This window comes from Brachyhypopomus gauderio, chromosome 3, assembly GCF_052324685.1.
Source record: "Brachyhypopomus gauderio isolate BG-103 chromosome 3, BGAUD_0.2, whole genome shotgun sequence".
Taxonomy (NCBI): Eukaryota; Metazoa; Chordata; class Actinopteri; order Gymnotiformes; family Hypopomidae; genus Brachyhypopomus; species Brachyhypopomus gauderio.
In genome coordinates this window covers 11,763,810-11,785,714 of record NC_135213.1, presented here as the reverse complement: position 1 = coordinate 11,785,714, position 21,905 = coordinate 11,763,810, and the positions used below count along the sequence as shown (strand labels likewise).

Sequence of the window (21,905 nt, the reverse complement as noted above, 5' to 3'; positions counted from 1 at the left end):
GCAAAATAAACAAATAAATACATAGCTGAAGAAACCCTCTTTCACTGGGGCCGTTCTGCTTGGCCCGGGCCCCTGGAGACGAGAGCACTCCAGGAGAAATGATAAAGTATGTGTTGTCGTCTGTGAAAAAAGAGGGCAATAAAACTACTCAGCCTTACTTGGGGGTCTGCGGCGCGGTGGAAAAGGCAGCAATACTAGCGGCCTTGAGGTGCAATTTCCTGTGCTGTGAAGATTGACATCTGGCCACTACGTGTGGTTAATTGAACAAACTATAAATTAATGGGCAAGTCTGCAGATAGTGGCCCAACATACACAGTTGGTAGTGTAGGGAAACGGTGACTGTTCTAAATATAGACATTACGGGGGCCCGGTCCAGCCCATAAACATGCGTTAACCTCAACCTAAGGCTGAACGTCCAACCTGTCAGGCGTCTCGCTGATTGATTTACTTGGCACTTCTGGCCTGACATAAATATAATGCAGAAAGCCCAGGAGGGGAAAATACGGCAATGTTTATTTTCTGTTTGTTTACAAGGATCAGATTGTGCCGTGGTGAAATGTTTTGAAATTTAACTGCAGCCTGGGTACAATAAATCACTTAGTATAATTGCCCTGCGTTACATGCATCATTGGAAAAGTTAAACCATTAAACGACAAACCTTGTTAAGATTTTTCAGGGCGGGGGAAGGCAGGAGTGAATGTCGTGTAACCCCCCCCCCCCCACCCTTGGCGTCCTGACTGCCAGACTGTAGCACAGTGCTTTCTGTTCCACGCAGACAACATTCGGCTTTTTCAGGCGCACGGTGATTCACGTGCCCGACTCTTGCTGGGCTGTTTTCCCTCGCTGGTGTACGAGGTAAGAAACACCTGTTCCATGGTTGCCAGCCGGTTGCAAGCTGAATATACTGTCAATCACTTCAAGGGTTGTGCATGCATAACAGATCTGCGGCTACTGTCTGTACCGTATGTTCTGTTCACCGTGTCTCTGTCATTTCTGCAGACGCACTGAACGCCACGACCCTGAAGACCTGAACCAGTGACACGTGTCAACATTTACAATACAACATAGTACGCCTACGACAAATTAAAAGTCTCTTTCTTCACAAAATGATTGAACGTCTATATTTTTAGATGGATTTTATGCGCTTCCTTTGTTGGTCGATAACTTCCCTGCACTACAGCAGAACGGTTAGAGTTCATGCTTCAAAAACCGCAGCAAAGAAGCAATAACTGAATGATTAACTATATTTTCACATTATGCTGATCCACATTAACCGAAGCCTTGGATTTCCACTGTTATAAGAAATCAAATAAAATATATATAGATTAAAAAAACTCGCATCAGTCTGTCCTGAATACCTATAAAATGATGTTCAGAAGAAAAAAAAAATGTGTTTAACAGAGCAGTGTAGTCATAAACCAAATGGTTATGACAGGTGTCATTTTATGTTTATGACACAGCCGTGAGTGCTAATGACAGCTGCTGCGGAAAGGTTTGCTTATTCCTGCAGTGCCGTACTGCACAGTCCTCTAAAGCTAAGAGTAAAAAAACAACACAACTTACTTCTGCTTATACCACTTTTCACTGAAACACTTGAAACTTGTCAAATCAGTAACGAACTGTTTTTAGTCCCCACAGTCAAAATCAAATGTTGGACACAAGAAAAATCTTCATGTGATGAAGAATTTCTGTAATATAATTTCAAATGAACTTTCTATTAGTCTTATACGTAAAAACCTTTCAACTGTCACCCATAAGCAAAGAAGGAAGCCGTGTTCTTTACATTAACATTACATTCATTCAAAATCTATTTAATGTATTAAAGTATAACACCAAAGTGCAAATTCACAATTATTAGAGTTCACAATTATACAAAAAAGAAGTGTATTTGTAACATTATCCTGTAGTAGCTTTTATGCAGGATTTACTACTTTGTCCAGTTTTCCACTTCAAACCTAACAATCGAAATCCAACAGATTACACTACAAAATCACCTAAAACAACTCATCCATCTGTGTGACAAGAACTTAACATCGCTGCCCTAATACAGTTGGGTCCAGGGACACGAGTTCGGTGGTGATGGGGAGCGGGTGCAGCGCAGACACACAGGTGTACTCACAATGTGGGCTCTCCTTCGCACCTGCCCTGAGCAGCAGTTTGGCGATGGGTACGTTGTTGGTCATGACGGAGATGTCGAGCGGGGTCAGGCCCTCGCTGTTGGGCGTGTTGAGGTCCAGCTCGTCGGCCGTGTACTGGTACAGCAGGATCTGTACGGCGTCCAGGTCCTGCTGCTCCACCGCCTCGCAGAGAGCCTCGCCGCTCTGCATGTTCTACAGCAGAAAGGAAGAGCACAAGGGTTGCGTGGCTGATCTGGGAACAGACTGAGCTGCTAAGGTCGTGCATGGAGGAGGATGGTGCCAATAAGAGGAAACCAATGCAGCTGTATCATCTTCATGAAAGGGCACCGTAACATGAACCAATGTTTAATAAAGACATTCGCCCTGTGAACAGTTTATTAAGGAAACAGGAAAGTGTTTAGTTTAATGGAGCTTTCCTATCAAATGCCTGAAAAGTCCATTATAAAAAAGTATTTCTGAAGGATGCAATAAATAATCAAGTGACATTTGTGGAAGAACCAAGACATGGAAAATCTGTGATATACATGATGTCATACTCAGCTGGTCATACTGACACAAATGCAATATAATTTTTAATCAGCACATGTCAAATAGGTCAGTGCTACGCTACAATAATGTAAACTACCAATAAGGTCAACAAATTGTCCATGCTTCCCATGTCTGCATCCTTATAATACACATTAAATACATTATGATGGTTACAATTCTAATCTGTCAAACAAAGATTAACTAAACATTGCTGATTGAGAGAAAATAACAACGTTATAATAAAATCTTGTAATAAAAAAACATTTTTGATCATGGCAAAGCTAGTGTGGTAGGAAGAGATTTGGCCAATTCCTACATGAAGATGCAAATTCAAAACAAACCAACTAAACAAACAAGTCAAGTCAAGGTAAAGATCATTATAACCTTACTGCTCCCTCACCGAGGTTTTGCGGATGCGATCTGAGCGGCCGAAGAAGTAGACGTCCTCGAAAGAGGAGTGGCTCCCTTTCAGCTTCTCAGACAGGTTGCGGTAGAGGCGCTTGGCGGCGCTGGGGGAGGCGGGGCCTGCCCCCTTCTTGCTGTGGGTCAGCTGCAGGTTCTGCATCTGCTGGGTCATGCTAATGGAGAAGGTCCTGAGAAGGTAGAGTGGGCACAGTGAGGCAAGCTCACCAAGCGCACCATTCAAAACTGGACCTTCCTGGATGTGAGATTCAGGAATTCAAAACTGGAGCTTCCTGGATGTGACATTCAGGAATTCAAAACTGGAGCTTCCTGGATGTGAGATTCAGGAATTCAAAGCCTGGATATGAGATTTGTTGTGTGTTTTTTTCTGACTAATTTCTGACTCATTAGACATCTGACAGATGGATGAAGTACCATGATTAATGCAACAGAAATAACAGTTTCAAGAGGCCTTTGACCTTTCAGGACTCCAAATTACTTCCCACATTTTTCAACATCTGACAGTGTTTTGTGCATGTTTGACAGGAAGAAACAGCTATGACATTTGGCTTTTATGGCACCATTATTTTTTCAATTTTTATTCATAATCTACAGCAATCCGTTTGACACACTCTATTGACTGCAATGCTTGTTCCTTGATCCACAAAATAATCAAATACCGTGCTTACTAAGTAAGACTCTGGTGACAAATGCAATCAGATTCATTTGCATTAAAAAGACATACAGTCAATGTCAATGTCAAACAAAACAGATTTACTGTCTGTTTAAATGACACCCAGTGGCCCAATTGTTCATGTTATTTCAACTTCAAGGGTGTTTTTAAAGACTATTAAATTCTGAGCTCAGAAACAGACTTGGAAAAGCTTGCACATATTAAAAAGAACTTTGTAAGTGAAATAACCGAATCCATTTTCCCAAAAAGAAAATACATGAAAAAAGTGACTTACAAAATAGTAAAGTTATTCCTCTACTGTCACACAGCAATATGTTATGTAACCAACACAGACAAAACTATGACCATTTCAGTTTTTACACATGACAAAGTATGAAGTATATGGCATGAATGGCCTGTATGCCTGTGAGACCACGAGAACTGACAGGCTACGGAAACATGAAGAAAAAAACGTTTAAAAGAAAAAAAGAAAATCTTAATTGTCCTCAGCTGACATCGAAGGTTTCGCTGCAGAATCGTGGAACCGCAGGGATCCGTGTGATATTTCTCACCCCAGCGGTTATGATCCAGTCAGACACGACATTACACCACTGCTTGCTTTAAGCTGTCAGCGCCAAGTTTCTGCCTGAACACCCACACAGCTCTCCACAGTGGAGGAGCAGAGACGCTCACAGCAGCCACTTGGCCAGCCCATAAGTTTATGCCTTCTCTCTGCACCCTCCGAGGCTCGGTTATGCCCGCTACCAATCACAGCCATCAAAAACACAAGGGGCAGGAGAACACTTTGGAGGCAAATGGTGCAGAGGGGGCAGTACAGGTCGTGGCTCCTGCCCCGTGAGGTCAGGCGATTCGAGACATGTCACGGTGAAGGGGGGGTGGAAGGGTACTCACCTGTCGAGGCTCTGTGAGCTGCCTGGAGTTGCGCTGAAGAGGAGCGGACGAAAGTCCCGGATCACCGCCGCATTGCTCTGCCTTTGGTTGATCCTCTGAGCCAGGCGGGAGATCTTGCTCTCAGATCTGCTGAGACAGGCAGGGGAGAAGCCCAGGTCAGTCCCTCTGGGGGGAGGCTGAGCGGCGGGTGCGGGTGTGGGTGTGGGTGGGGGGGGGCTGGCTCAGGGCTTGAGCACGGGCGGCACGCTCTGAAGCCCTGAACGGACACCCTCACTCCGGGCAGGCGAGCGAGAGCACCAGGTGATCACCGGAGCTCTCCTGTTCATGCGCATCTCTACACTGAGCCGCCTTGCTAATGTGCAAAGAAGAGGGAGCAGAGAGGAGATGGAGGGGGGAGGGAGAGAGAGAGAGAGAGAGAGAGAGAGAGAGAGAGAGAGAAAGAGAGAGTGAGAGCGAAAGAGACAGAGCGAATGAGGGGAAGGGGAGGAGAGGGGCATTCTGTCAGCACTAGGATGAGCAGCACAGAGACAACAATAGCACCCAGGCATTTAAAGCAAGGTCCCACTGAGCATGCTCATAGCAGGCAGCGGTGACAGAGGAGGGGGGAGGGAGGAGAAGAACCTGTTGTTCCTCCTCGATCATCACTCCTGCTCTCTCCTGCTTATCTGCAGAAACAGTCACCTAATCCCCTAACACAAAAATCAGCACTGTGGCTGTCAACATTACACAACTGTGGAACCCCTGTGCACACACACACACACACACACACACACACGCGCGCGCGCGCACACACACACACACACACACACGCGTAGACATCCACACACAGGAAAACTGCTGCTCCTTCTTAAATATACGGCATGTGTACGGTTTCAGTCTGATGAACACCCATCGTTCTGGTAATGAAGGGCTGAATATCACCACAGCTGTATCCATAAGGGACATCACCCAGGGCTTTGTGCAGACTCAAAAGCAATACTACATGCAAATCTCTAATTCAACTCAACAATATATTTATTTGCATGTAAAATCCAGCCTGCAGTGGAAGCTTTGCAGGCTGATTTCCACTGGAAGGACAATCCTATTGGTTATTATGCTAACACAGTCTTATGCATTCATGAAGAGCATCAAATATACAATGTTCCGTCTCTTAATGTAATGCTTTTAATGCATTCCTACCAAGTGCCCCAGTGCCAGTACGGGTAGCGGGCGCTCCTGTGCACAAGGCATAGACTAATTTTATTGTTTCCATTGGACACTGGAAAATTACAGCCCTATCAGTCCCAGATGGTCATTTCTAATGGAATAAAACTTCTAAAAGCGAAATATGTAACATGATAATGGAGTTGAAAAACACACAAACACTAAACCAAAACAAAGCAAACAAACATGATTTAAGCATATACTGCATGTCATGACTTGTAAATGTCATGGTGAATAGTAAATTACACCCATTCTGTTGATTATCACAGCACTCAATGGCATATTCCTGCATGGTCTAATTTCCCGTTTCTCAAAGAGCACTCCTATCTAATTCCCATGCAGTATCACCATGTTAGACAGAGGGCTGGTAATTAATGCTGGTTGTATGCTACTGAGTAGTTAATCATCTTGCAGTGTTTAGAGTCAACATGTCTAATAAAGGCCAGCAGAGCAGCAGTCTCATGGGTCAGGTAGCAGAGAGCAGGCGACTTAATACCTGCACAAGAAGCAGAGAGGAAGAGGAGTGTGTTTGACATGCTCTGTATGAATGCCATGCACTGCTATTGTGCTAGCTGAAAATGATCATAAAACCATATGGTTATTTCTTATGACTTCTTGCGGTAGCACCGCACTGACACCCACCTGCCGCCATTGTCAAGCAGCACATTAAAAGAACGTCCAGGGCTCCGAACACGCATTTAAAGCCCCCGAATGAACACACGATGCATGTTTAGAGGGGAGCAAAGTGGGAGAAATAGCCGTATTTGACGAACCTGCTCGTACAACAGGCTGCCTGATCCCAACTAAAGTGAAGACCAGAACATGTGTCATCTGGAATGAAGCACATCGGTTGCCACTCCAAAAAATGACAGCACACTCTGTTCTTTTCACTCTGTCATTTCATAACAGGCTTATCTTCAAGAGGCTTAGCAAGCCACGGACACATGACTCGTCAATGGGAATCAAAAGCCTCACGCAGTTTGCCGTTAATGTAATTAATAATGCAAACCGAGATAATAATTACACTGCTTACTATTCCCATGTTCAGATTGAGATGGCAATACTGTTCAGACTGAATTAGTATTGATAATACGTTTAAAACACAATGAACATAAAGTAATTCGGTAGAAACTGAAGATGTGCTCAAACTAAAACAAAAAATCTATTTTTACATCTACTCATAATAAAAATCAATATGAATTGATATACTGTAGATGAGCACAAACCAAGCAAATATATCAAACATACATTTGCTGGAGTGCTACACCAGTGCATACATAAAAATGTGAGCCCTACACACTCAAATACAAATCACGGCATCTTCAGCCACGCTGTCCATGAGAAGGGAACAAAGCTGTTTCCATAGCTGCAACTTAAAAGCGGAGCTCTCATCATGTTGCATGTGAATACTCACAAGCCACAAGCCTAATGAACTGTGACACTAATGATACTGCAAAAGGGCCATATCACCAGGGTGTATATTCACATCTGCCCCGTCAATGGACATGCTTGGAAGACAATCAAAAGGCAAAGAATGCAGGAAAGCGGGGCATTTCTTAACAAAAGTCAATATTTCGTCCAATAAATGTGGCTCAGTAAGTCTCAAATATTGCAGATCAATAATTGTAAGGTGTGAGCAAGATGGATGTTAGTTTTCAGTTTAACAAAGGTGGAATATCTCATCTTTTTTGCAAAGTTTATTTAGAAATATCTACTGACTTTACTACAAGAAGATAAATGACAATACCAATGTGGAGGAGGCCATTACCTTTTATTGATAAATCAAAACAAAGTGAGACTGTTTGAAACATGGCTGCAAAATATCAACACTACACAAAATAAACCACATCGTTTAAGCTGCTGTGTTCACACCACAAACACCATCCCTATCCTTGTGAATACATCAACCTGATTCACTGTGCTTGTCTCCAACCTCCAACCTCCTAGATACTTCCAGAACTGTCGAGAGACAAGCATGCAGCAAGCCAGAGGAAGGAAAGCTATGATATGAGTCACCGTGTCCAATCAGGAGACGCCGATTCGAGTCACGACGGCGTTAAAAAGGGAGCACTGTGTTCGCAGTGGGCCTTTGTGCTCGGCTCTTCTGTTCCGCTCAAGGCTAAACACTACATTTGCATGGCGAGCACAGCAGGAGCCATATGAGCAGCCTTGAGAGACACATGTCATCAGTGGAGAGTACACTGCCAAGCTTGTTTTCCATTAGCATTAAAGGCTAAAACGCTCAGGTTTAATAGTTCGTTTTCAAACAGCATGTTCGGCTACAAAAAAGAAAAAAAAAGATTTGTGAGAAAAGAAAACTGCAGCTATCTACTAGGAAAGCTCAACTGAGTTTACCATGGCAGAGATACTGAGGGGTTGCCACTAACGCTAGGACTGTGAACGAGAGCTTCCTCTTAAATGGGCTCTGCTGGGCTTTCTGATGATATTTTTATCTATGAAAGACACCAGCAGTTATCCGACATACACACTAATATTAATATACCCACGTTTAAAGTGAAAAATGAAGGTTTAAAGTGAAAGTTGTAAGATGTAGATTTTCTGGAACCTTTTGCATAAGCCTCCCTACCTACATGTGGGTTGATTTCTGTCCTGAGCCAAGGTGAGTCAACTTCATATAAACCAGTACTGCTGAATCAAAATCACAATTTCAAAATATGGTGAAGAGCTGGGAATTAAATTATACATTTCTAACAATATATTGATTCAAGATACATTACTTCTGCATGTTTTCCCAGACTACCTGGAGGGCCAGCTTTGAAGAGCCATTTTTGTTCACTGACTGACTGAAGCCACCATTGCTGAAATGCAAAGGGTTGTGTTGCATCTGTTTAGTAGCTAGCTAAGCTAGCACCATACACAAAGTGGATAGATTGTTCTTCCACTAATCGCATGATTATCTAAGAAATTTAATTAAAAGCATCTAGGAAGTGACATATTTTTTCTTAGCAGACAAACTGTCATATAGAATACTTATAGTATGCTCCCTTTAGAAATTTCAAAGTATCTTGGACATTGTACACACATGTCTGAACAATACAGTGAAGCTGATGGTGAAGATTTCTTGTTCATATAATGACAATATTTTTATAATAGTGGTTAAAAACAGTATTACAAACTGCACCAATTCCTCCAAGTGATTTCATGAATGATCATAAAAACTCTGTGAACAGGTTTATGATTAACCAATTACACTAAACAGGTGATAAGTTCCTCATTTTAATATGTAGGTTGATACACAGTCATTAACTGAAACAGAAACTGTTTAAAACTGTGTGAGGAACAGCTAAACTCTGCTAGGTTGTGGAAGACAGTATCTTGTCATAGGTCACACACCGTGACAAGACAGCGCACAGAAACAAGACCCAAGGTCTTTATCAGCAAGGTCTCTCCTGGGCAAAGATTTCAAAGCAGTCTGAAATTTCAAGGAGCGCTCTACACACTCTCTAGAACTCAGAACTTCCAGCCTAACTCAGTACCGACTTTCCTGTATACTATGCCATGTGTGGAGTGCCTGCTAGCTTTTTGCATCCCACTGTTATGTGCTGGATTGCACAGCCTGTATCTAGGGCCCTGCCTTGCGTGGTAGATCCAAGCCTCTATTGATCTTATATTCCGAGTTTGCTCCAGCACTGGCATCATTAGTGCCTCCGTGCTGTTTTTCAATCCAGTCTTTTCCAGTCATTGGTAGAAGTTTTCCATATCAGCCTCTTCCACTATTTGCTGGAGGTACCATGCAGGAGTTTATCCTCCCATGAGGGGTCCTGCTAGATGTGGAGGGATCCTAGATGTTTCATCCTGGATAGTGGCTCTAATGCTCACTAGTCCTTCCGCTTGAGGTACAGTCTCAGAGTGCTGGATTTGGGATGAAAGTCTCTGTTTATTGTGGAGTGGTTCCTTGTATTGATGTCTTCTATTTCCTCCTTAGGCTGACATCAAATGCCACCAGGGTATCTGATGACTGGTAGAGTGTAGGTGCTTATTGTACTGATCTTGTTAAAGTCCTGAGAAATCAGCTGAATGGGACACTCACTCTTTGTAAGTATTCGGCTGTAGCTGCTTTCCTTGTGGCCTCTTCATGATTACCACTGGCCTTGATTTCAACATTTATTATGTTACCTTCTGGTAGTACGAATGATCCCATCAGTTCAAACTACCTTCCCTGCCTCTCTTTGTAACGGTCCGACCACACTCATCCAGTATGAACTACACTGCAATATCATTGCTGTATATCCTGGTGAGATGGATTAGTGAGATGTCTCATGCACGTTCTTTACTGTTCAGGCCTTTGAAGAACAGCAGCGGCAACAGGGCAACTTCATGGTCTCCACATCTCCACATCCTGCACTCCAAAGCCTCATCAGCACTCTTCACACTTCACACTCTAATTTTTCAGTTTCACACATTTCATGTCACCATACATTTCCTATGTTAAGTCCACTAGAGGATGTTCTTCAAGTCTATACACGAGAATTTCAGTGGTTTAAAAAAAAGATTTGAATGCACTTTGTTAGCATTTGATGCCAATTCCTTTTAATTTCTTGAGTCAAACACTTCTCACAACACATTGCTGGAATTTTTTCTCCTTCCTTCTGGCTTATCTGGTGTAAGAGTTTTGGGAGCCTTCACGCTCAAAACACATTTTCATTTCTGCCTGCAAATTTTTTATACCTTCACTTTGTTGTCTTTTTGCTATTCTGTCACAATTTTGGAAGAGTGCACAGGATCATTATCCTGCTGGAAGGCCACATTTTGAACATTCTGGCTGACATCTTGAAGTGCCAATGCGCATGATACAATCTATTTTCGGAAGCAACGCATTCCCTCTTGCAACCAAATACCTCCAGAGAATGACGCCGCCACCTCCATGTTCCATGGCTGGGATGATGCTCTCTGGATTAAACGCCGGGTGGATTAAAAACGTCATCTTTTTTTCTCCTCCACACATAGCATTGACCATTACAATCAAACTTTATGTGTGCAAAATTAAGATTTTTAATGCAAGAGGTCTCCTCCTCCATGAGTCCCTGTATTCACTTGAACATTTCACTCCAAAAATTGTTCAGCTTTTTTTTGCCTACTTCCTAAATGATGAAATGGACTTTTGCAACTATATGTATAATAGCAAATTTAAATAAAAAACAAAGGTCTAAGGTGATGACTTCAGACATTGTGTCTATTGAAACCTCATCTCTTTAGGAAAAACCATAAAACACAAACCCATAACCATAAAACATACATGTTCCCTTTTTTTAGTTTTTTAAAAAGTGACGGGAGCCACTTGTGTGCTACTGTGGGGCCAAACGCATATTCGATGACACAGAAAGTGGTTTTAATAGGAAACACTGGCAGACAAAACAAAGACCGTGAACCACGAAACTGAAACATGAGAAAGAAGGCAGCAACAAGGAAGGTGAACAGGACAGAGAGACGAAATGACTAGGCTAAGATGAAGAATAACAGGGACCAAACAAGGTTGGTAATGGCATACAAAAACATGCAGCCTAATCAAAAGGCTCAGAAACACTAGAGTAAACTCAGGCAGTACTTTACAAAGAGACACAATTAAGGTGGTTAAATTCATTGGAGAATAAGCTACAAAAAGGAATAGTTGATGTCAATAAACTGGGGAATCTGATCTCATGAGATTAGTGTGGTATCATGGGAATTGGAGTTCATGGGGACAGTGACAGATGGGAGAAGCACACATGACTGGAGCAATTCCAGTACATACATAACCTAATTATCGTCTTTAAAGATCAGTAGCAAATCCACATAATCATTCAGAAAAATAATTAGTGCACTAGTGCACAAGTGCTGTAAAGTATTGTTTGTTAGAGTAATGTTTGTTATGAGTAATGTTATAGGTAGGCCTCTAACAAATTCACAACCATGAAAATCCCATTATGGATTGTGAAATCAATATTTCCCCGGGAAATATCTGAAAACTGATCCAATACAGGCCTTATGTGACTGAAGTTAAATACTAGAGCTCATCACTTTGTTCTGTTGTTATGGAGACCAGTCAAATGAGAACATCAGAGAGAAGATTTCCTAAAGGTAGCTAAGCTAGTTACTATGCTAGAGCTAGCTATGTAGACCAGTGTCTTTTATAAAATGCCATGAAATGTAGCAAAATGTAGCAGTACAATTTGTAAAATAATTTTTTTATAAATTTTTTTTTTACCATGAATATTTGAGACATATGTTATAGCCATAGTTATCATACGAGACAAAAATAATTATATAATACAATTTATATGTTGTAAACACACAGACAGGACAACAATTGTTTTCAATGATTAAAAAAAACAATTTTATGAAAGAGCCTGAACAATTTGAAAGATCTCTACACATTGCACTGACAGAACAACAAATGTTGTGTTTAGACAGTTTAGACGGCAGGGTAGATTTATCTCCCTTGAAGTCCAAACATCAATCGTCCATTCAGTTTCTTTCAATTCTAATCTGAATGGCTCTGACGCATCATCTCAGCACGTCATCATTTTCCACAAATTAAGTTTCTCTAAAGCATCTCAAACCGCAAGAACAATCTAGTGGAGAAGAAAAGCTGAAGCTGCTGTTCTACATTCCAGAGCTGAATGAATCCACATGTACATTTAGGTGTATAATCCACATGTACATTTAGGTGTATAATCCACATGTACATTTAGGTGTATAATCCATGTAATCCACATGTACCTTTAGTTGTATGTAATCCACATGTACCTTTAGGTGTATGTAATCCATATGCACCTTTAGGTGTATAATCCATGTAATCCACATGTACCTTTAGGTGTATAATCCATGTAATCCACATGTACCTTTAGGTGTATGTGATCCACATGTACCTTTAGGTGCATGTAATCCACATGTACCTTTAGGTGTACAATCCATGTAATCCACATGTACCTTTAGGTGCATGTAATCTACACGTACCTTTAGGTGCATGTAATCCACATGTACCTTTAGGTGTATAATCCATGTAATCCACATGTACCTTTAGGTGTATGTGATCCACATGTACCTTTAGGTGCATGTAATCCACATGTACCTTTAGGTGTATAATCCATGTAATCCACATGTACCTTTAGGTGTATGTGATCCACATGTACCTTTAGGTGTATGTGATCCACATGTACCTTTAGGTGCATGTAATCCACATGTACCTTTAGGTGTATAATCCACATGTACCTTTAGGTGCATGTAATCCACATGTACCTTAAGGTGTATAATCCATGTAATCCATATGTAACTTTAGGTGCATGTAATCCTCATGTACCTTTAGGTGCATGTAATCCTCATGTACCTTTAGGTGCATGTAATCCTCATGTACCTTTAGGTGCATGTAATCCACATGTGCCTTCTGCTGCCCTAGCGCTGCACAGGAATGCAGAGCAGAGGAACTTCATTACGTCCTCCTCAGACTTAAATGCAGCTTTCACAGAGTTGATCTCCATGGCAACCACACTGGTGTCATATTTCTTAAAGGCTACCCTGTGCTTGTGAGGCTGCAGAAGCCGCTGTCTGTCACCACGGGGGAAAGTGTTCAAAGCCGCCTGCCTCTGCAGTGGCATTAAAACTGCATTGGAAAACAGGCTTTCACCAAAACAAACACGCACGGAGGCAGAACAGCTCTTTGAAGATGACACAAGAGGACACGCCACAATCATGTATCCACTGACCCACCACCACAGGTCTAGAAGTAGCCTTGTGTATGAAAGACGTGATTTCAAGAGAATTCTTTTTTTTTTCCATTATAAAAAAAACTTGACTGCAACTGTGGAACCATTCCACATCATCTTAAATAATCAAAATAAAGAAATAAATAAAATAATCTCAGAATAGATCTGCTCTGCCAGCTTAGCAATGTCAAGTGGCATCTGGTAGATTTCTGGTGATTTGTTTCAAACTAAGTCACATAAAAAAAAATTTCTCATTCGTGTCTCAGTGGCTTTTTGCTCAGTAGTCTCTGATGTTGTTCTGTGCTGTCTATAATATTTAAAGATTCTCCGAAACACTCTAGTTAGTAACATTCACAGCATGACTATGCAAACAAGTCCCCTTTTCAGTGAATTAGGCATCTAAAATTGCAGTAAACTCTCAATACTGAGTCAATACAGACTTCAAAGCATCATCCAGGAAAACATTTCTGTTAACAAACAAAAAAACCCCAATGTTATCTACATGTCTATGTAATCTACCTGTCAAGTGGTAAGGAGATGTTTTGTAAGGAAAGAAATCTAGTAAACAATTCTCCTAGCGAGAAATGCTCTGAAGGTTTGAAGTACAGAAGGTTTGAAATACTACTCAATGTGGTGAAGGCATTAGCAAATCTGAGAGCACCATACTGAATGCCTTGCGAGTCACTCTAATTAAAGGCTCATCAAGGTTTCAGGGACCATTTTTCTTCAACCTCAAATGTTAAGTACAAATTAGAACTATACAGAAAACCTAATTCAATTTTAAGTTGAATTAGATTGAAGGACAATGGCTTTGTTCAGGTGGAAAACATTAGCCTATGGCCAAGTCAATGCATTTTTATATTTAAACTTGCATATTGTTTAATTTATATGAAATCCAAGCATGCTGGCATGCTGTCTACAAGAGTATACTGTCTGAATGTAGCACATACTGGGACAACGAGACTTAGCTCTGAAGGTGTTTTGTTAGCAAGAATGAAATGAATATGTCCTGATATATTGTAGGGGCTTAGGTTAAGTGTTCTGTTTAGAAAAAACAACAGATTACTCTAGTTTCACGCAGGAAGTAGCTTTGCGTCTTTCTTTATGTAAAAGTCACATTTGTTTCTTGGTTTCTCAAGCATTCGGCTACTGAAACCTCTCCTCGAAACCTCAGCTGAGAGACAGGACTGCCTCTCATGAATGGACTGTTGTTTGTCAGCGCATTAACTGGTCGAGGGAGTCACCAGAGACGCACTGTATCGTGCTGATTAGCCTGCCAGTCTCAGTGATGTTCAAACCAAAGGCATTGTTACGGCTCAGTGGCAGGGGCAGATTAAAGACTAGCTGGTAGTTTATGCTCATGTAGGTTACATCAGCTGTGGCCCAGACAACAAAGTCTGTTTTTGTTTGCAGAAATAATGAAGTGGTCTTCGTGTTTGAGACAAAGAAGACGATGTGCACATTTACATGAAGTAGCCTAACTGAACTGCCACAAAGCCCCAGACAGGCTAGATGGCTTCCAGCATAAGACGCTACACAAAACAAGATGGAGTGAGGGGGAGGTAGGCAGTTATCAACTTCTAGGAATTCAGACTTTCTCCTGTTTACACCAGTCTTTACATAATCGTTGACATAACCAATATTTAATATGCTTGTAAAACAGAAAACGCTTAATTTTAAGGCAGAAACGCTTTTTGCTTAGAGCAGTTTCTGTTGCACTTTTCAGGATGCCAAGCTCCTACTTTCCGGAAGATCGTTATAAGGAGATGACCAGTGGTGCCAATTAGCTCATAATCAGGCAATAGGTCTCTCAGTCTGGGCTGCACCATCACCTCACTGACTGTGCCATTGACTGCTAAAGCTTGACCTCCCTGTCTGTGCTATTCTAAGATAATAGCTAACAGAGGCTCATTGACAGAAAAGAATGAACCACTTGTGAACTGAGTTCTGGTCACTAGTCCCTCAGTGCACGTACGTTGGATGACAATTGTTGGTTTAACCTTATTCATAAGATAAACATTAGAGCTATTCCCCGTGGACACCCTCTAAATGGCTCAGTTAATCAACTTTGACATCCTACTCAGTGGTGGCCGTGGTTCCATTATGACTCTGGTCTTGTGTTGGCTTTTTACTTGAGACACACTAGACAAAGCAGCAAAGAATATGACAGGACTGAAAGGTACTCTGTCAAGCATACGACAAGCATATTTGTTTTCTGAGGCTGTACGCTGGCCACCAGAAAGTCCCAGAGGCAATTGTCAGCCAGGTAGCACTAACATTCTCACTGCTAAAATTCTGCTAGTACGGATTTATCATCTTCTCGAGCCTTATTTTTCATGCATGCCATAAGCCATCACAGACAAACAGGATTCCCAACCCAGCTAATCCTGCTGTGCAGATACTGCACACCAAAATGTCATACCATACCTCGAAAGTATTCCCTTGAGATTGTCTTGTGGAGAAAAAAAATACCTGAGCTGTTGTGAACAAAAGTCTTATAATGTTTCATCTGGTTATTTTACCAGTCCTCCTCGGGGAGTTTAGGAAGCTTTAGAGAATAAATGAAACACTTACTTTGTCCGAGTTTCATATCTCCCAGTTGCTCCAAGACTCTGAAATGTAAAGAAAAAATAATACGCTGCTTACATCAAGACATACAGCACATACATAAAACATTACCACGAGAAGAAAAAAAAACAACAACTATATTACATAGCGCATAAATATTCTATTGGTTAATGATAGATGAAAGAATATATTATAGCTAGATGAGTGGGAGCAAATGTTGCTCGGCAGAAAAAACCAAAGCCAAACAAACCAGTGAAGCGGGCGAGAACATTAATAACGTGTTACACCTGTGCTGAGGGAGGTTAACAGGTCACACACAATCCACTTACAGGCTGGCACACATTACCCCTAATTTTCTAATGACAGAGTAAGCAATGCCGTGCTCGAGCGGTGCTTCATTACAGCACGGCCACTCGTAGCAGTCCTTCCAAGAATCCATCTCTCCTTCAGAGCCCTCAGGAATGACAGGCACACTGTTGTTATAGCAACCTTAGAGAATTGTTTGGAAAATTACCTTCCTTCTGGATCACTGTTCCTCCTGTCTCACGTATGAAACCGTCTGTACGTATTGTACCTAATGCATCATCGGTGACACCAGGAAATTGGCTGTGCCAGCACATGCATGTACAAGGATGTACCCTTCCTATGAATATTCATGAACTATGTGATATTTAAATCCAGGTGAGAATGTAAACATGTGGGTCTTCAGGTTTCTGGAGTGTAGCTGTGAGTGTGGACGCTAGGATAGGAGTCCTCGCTAGCAAAGGTAAAAGATTCAAATTAAAAGCATTTCAAAATGCTGCATGATTTCAGTATAAAAATAAAATCAAATGGTAAGATAACAGTGATTATATACTGAACCAGCTCATTCAACACTGAACATGTATTTCCAGATTCGCTCAGGTGACATACATAATGGCAGTTCAAAGTGTCAGCACACATTCACAAATAGAAAAGCATAAAAGTTTCACTTACTGATTACCTGGACAGCACTTACACAAAGAAAGGTGAACACAGTTAATGGAACCCCAGTCCTTTGAAACCACTCATATTATCTCTGTCAGATGACGCAAATCTCCCTCAGATGATGCGAATCTCACTCGGATGATGCGACTCTCACTCATCTGATGTGGATCTCACTCACATGCTGTTCAATGCTGTTCAAAACATGCCATGATCAATTTCCTCTGAAGATGACACACCCTATACTTTTTTTCCAAATGAGAGTCAACGTCTTACCAAAAGAGGTTTGGCTCCCTTTGAATTCAGCTTCTCTGTTCTCACTAAAGAACTGGAGATCAGCTGGAGCTGAATGTGGAGCCGCATTAGGAGAGTAATTACGTGGAAGCAAATGAACAGCGTGAGACAGACATTCATACTTATGAGGGCTGATTTTTTGCACCATTCTGTAGAAACCTACAGAGAATGCCAATTTCATTGTAATATTTATTCGCAATATGTCAAGTCCCTTATAACCGAACTCATATTCAAGAACGTTAAAAGTGCACTTATAAATGATGTACAGCGATATAAAAAAATAAAGACCCAAAAGAGAACAGAATGAAAATCCAAAGCTCTCTTTGTGAAACTGCCCACAAAAAATGACTGTTCAGCAGCGGAGTAGCTCTTTATGTGGCTTTGAAACGACTAATGGATAGAAGAGCTGTCGGCAACTTGTTGACTTTGGTTAAATGTCACACGCAGGCGGCTGGGTCTGGAACATAGCATGGAGCTACCCTCGTCTGCCCCGGTTCTTTAATGTCAGAGGACCTCATCAGCAAACACGGCGCTCACAGGGAGACAGCTGTCTGTCCCCACAGGTACACTCTCTAAAAGTCTGTAATTGCTTTAGACAGAGAGAGCTCCCCCTGTCAGGAAGTAGGCGTCCGTCTGTCCTTAATGTGAATGAACGTCTAACAGCAGTGCTAAGCAGCTGTGCCTATACTGGGGTTTTACGCTGAAAAGGGCCAACAGGGGACAGCATTCCTGCGTGGTTCATAAGAAGCTGCATTTAAGTCATACCCTGATAATGTGATGTTACTACCAATTGTATACCAAGTAGACATTTATGAATGAATGATGAAATAAATAAATTGATTAAATGAGACTGTGGTCTATGCCTCCTACATCAACAGGTATCAACCTTACCCAACAGCAGTTATACCTGGCGTAGTCACAGCTGTCGTAATGATGGGGGTCGGATGGCGTTCAAATCTGTGTGCTAACAGGACTAATATGACTGATTAACTTGTTCTGCTCACTACAGTGTGTGTAAGGAGTCTTTTGCTCTGTTCTCAGTTTCACTCACAGTGGCCTTGACTGCGTGATGCACTCACAGCCAAAGCGTGCACCTCGGAATAATGTTAAAGAACATCCTGTTTTCTCTGAAAGGGGGTTGAGACTCAGCAGAAACTTTGACATGATAAATGTAACCAGTGTGTTACTCCCTATATAACTTAGAAACATGTACTCCGTACTCTGATCTTCTAGAACTCGGTACAGACGCATCTCTCCCGACGCATGTATTGTAAATAAATGCTGGTTAACTAACTGTCTCGTCCGAGTGTGTATTCTTCCACCTAAAATGAAGGCACAGCAGTGGGACTGCAACGCGGTGCATGCACACTGTGGTGCGATCACGAACAATCACAGCCAACACTCTCACCCTGGAGCGTCTAAGTCAGCCTGGGAGAAACCGACAGCACACACCTGCCCTAACATATCTGCTCCTCACCACACTCAGCTCAGGAAAACACAGCGAAGATGCAAACAATAGGCGGCTCGTAACATTTCGTACCATAAAGGCATCATGTAAAATCCTCAGCCCCCCCCCCCCCCCCCCCCCCCCCCCCCCCCCCCCCACGCTCACTCCGTGGCATGTTCCACAACTCCCCTCACGGAGCCTGTCCTCTCTAACCTAGTGCTTAGCACCTGACAGCAGCACTGCTACCACGGCTGGCAGGGCAGACGGGACTGAAGCGCCTCCACCAAGATGCCTCGCTCACTCCTGAACGTCACGTCTGATCCTTTCCGCTGGCACAACACAAGCACATGAACCTATTTTGGCGATGCAGCTGGTGCGCCACATAACGGTCCATGTCATGCTGTCCATTAAAATATCTCCCACAATGCACTGGGAGAACATAGTAATTGGAGTTCAATGGATGCCTTATTGGATAAATTAGAGCCCGAAGAATTAGCATAAAAACAGTGGCCCCTTGAGGCTACTGCAGGACGTAGACCTATGAGCAACTGTAGTCATTAATTCAGTCTCTGGTTTGGATATATATGTACTGTGAATGGGTGGGATTTAGAAACAGAAAATTAATGGTAATGGGTTTGCGCCACAGAATCTATAATTGATGCCTGCCTAATCTAATCAGCCTGCGGAACTACATGAAGAGACTAGTGCTTCTTAACTCTGCTTTTAAGAGCTTAATTGATCATGTGCTGAAACTGAAGTTTGCTCACAGCCACAAATCAAAGGGGCAGAATGAACTAAACTGAACTGAAATAACCTCTTCCTGCAGATTAGGCCGGGCCAGCACCAAGCCGAGAGCCGAGACAGTCCGGGGCTTCGAGAACTTCTCACTTCACTGTGCTAATTTGAACAAGGCTTTTATTTTTCTATTTGTCAGCTGGCTAAACTGTAGCATGGTTGTTAAATCTCTCCCAGGCCTAATTAGGAGAGCAATGCTAGCATTCATAGCTGAGCTCACGGCGCTGGACCTGGGGCGGCGGGGGGCGGAGGAGGGGGGGGGGGACGACACACGGTGATGCTTCTGGCAGCCCGGGCTGCTAGAACCCAGCCCTTGTGCCTGCAATATAAAGTGACTGCTGAAATTCATGACCCGCACAGTCTAGGTGGCAACCTGCTTTCATATGGATGGAGGCCCTTCGCGGCACGCCGCGTTGCTTAATTCTTCATTCGTCCGCTGGCGTATCCCGTTCTTTGTGGGGCTCATCGCTGTGGAGTTTTGGACAGTTCGTGAATGATCGCCTCAAACGGCTAACGTCAACCACATCTTCTAAAATGTTCAGAACGTGTGAATTCATTTACCAGAGGAGAATCGTGCGGAGGGAAGTGTTGGTGGTCCCACTGGGAAAGCCAATAAAGAGCACTGCGCATAAGCAGGCAGTGTGTGAGGAGATGCTCAAACACTAATGGCTATAGGTCTCTCCTTTAAAGGGCACTGTTTAAAAATACATGGTGTACACAAGACAGAAAAAAAACCATGCAGGCTAAATACTGCACCTTATCTCTGCCTTACGAAATACCTAAAGCCCTATCCGGACGGGATTAGTTTCTCAGGGGGTCCTGGGGTAATTTTCACTTTTACGGGGGGTCCTCTGTGATTTTAATCCCGTCCGGAACGAGCATGTCCGTGTTTTTCTCAGACGTCCTCAGAGAAAATTACAGGCGGAATTACCTACTGTTTTTCGCTGTACTCCGTGGTCGTCTGGTAATTTTAGTCCCGTCCGGATCCACATGTCTGAGTTTATACATGCAGACATCACCTCGCGTTTAATAAAACAGCTATATGTCCACTGCCACGCACCGTAGTTACACGTTGGGCGCGCGTTTTCACGGAGATCCACGTAAAGACAGCGGCGAGCGAAAATGGATTTACTGGATTTTTTAATGGATTTATTTTATTTTATTTAACGGATTTATTTAGCTATTTACATTCATTAGCGATTTTTTTATAATGTGTTTTCTGTATTGGTTTAACAAAATAGCTTAACTTAAACGGAGATCTTAAATGCTGAACTGAACAGTAGTAAAGTTAAAAGTTAAAAATGAATCATCAGAGTTGGCAGTGTGACATTATTAAACATGCTATCACGTGACAAGGCGATGTCATGTGACCGAGAAAGCCAAAAACTCACGGGTCCTCCTGTTTTTTCAATTGCTGTCCGGATGCAAGAGTTTTATCACTGAGTACAAGGGTGAAATATTTTTCACAGACGTCCCCCTGAAAAACTAATCCCGTCCGGATAGGGCTTAAGACGGTTTCAAATTTACAGTTTTCAGCATTCTAATTCAAACCTCGATGAGAGCTATCTTCAGAGGCTTTAGTTTACTTCAAAGTGAGCAAGATCGACCCCCTCCACCCACCCCCGAAAGATAAATGTGTCTGAGAGGAAGAACAGTCATTGTCTCATTCTCATTTCTCTGACTGTTAAGACACACTGGTGCAACATGGCTCTGTGACAGATCTCTCCCCTCATCACCTCAGGTCAAACAACAGGTCCAGCTCGTGAGTAAGGAGAGGACAAGCTTGCCCCCTTATGGTGTCTTCAAAAAGTAAAACTAGCCCTCCAAGTTCTCCAAGCAAATAAAAAAAAAATTAAAACCATCCCTCATGGTTTGACAGCAAGCAGGTTTTCACATGACAGAAACTGACATAGTGGGTTTCTCTCTATAGAGTGTCTGTCTACTTGGTTAGACAGACTTTTAACAGGTCCTTCCACTGGAGGGGGTTGGGGAGAGAGGAGAGGGGAGGTAAAGTTGAAAAGCTCTGGCTGACACACACAGCTTGTGTTGGCAGAGTGGGCAGGGGTAGGGGCAGGGGTAGGGGTAGGGGCAGGGGTAGGGGTAGGGGCAGGGGTAGGGGCAGGGGTAGGGGCAGGGGCAGGGGCAGGGGTAGGGGTAGGGGTAGGGGTAGGGGTAGGGGCAGGGGCAGGGGTAGGGGTAGGGGCAGGGGTAGGGGCAGGGGCAGGGGTAGGGGTAGGGGTAGGGGCAGGGGCAGGGGTAGGGGTAGGGGCAGGGGTAGG

The 21,905-nt window shown here is 42.8% G+C and overlaps 1 protein-coding gene across 2 annotated transcripts in view; it reads right to left on the bottom strand.

The window, feature by feature from the left end:
• The window catches only part of ankfn1a (ankyrin repeat and fibronectin type III domain containing 1a), a 64,271-nt gene that overhangs the window by 28,503 nt on the left and 13,863 nt on the right, over nucleotides 1-21,905 (bottom strand). Inside the window, exons 6-9 of one of the 2 annotated variants that reach the window (XM_076999549.1) lie at nucleotides 16,134-16,171; nucleotides 4,654-4,779; nucleotides 3,067-3,259; nucleotides 2,120-2,330 (exon numbers count right to left, since the gene is read on the bottom strand). In XM_076999549.1, the coding sequence (XP_076855664.1) occupies nucleotides 2,120-2,330; nucleotides 3,067-3,259; nucleotides 4,654-4,779; nucleotides 16,134-16,171 (568 nt within the window). Of the gene's footprint in view, nucleotides 1-2,119; nucleotides 2,331-3,066; nucleotides 3,260-4,653; nucleotides 4,783-16,133; nucleotides 16,172-21,905 lie in introns of both variants that reach the window. The other variant, XM_076999548.1, reaches the window with a different exon arrangement.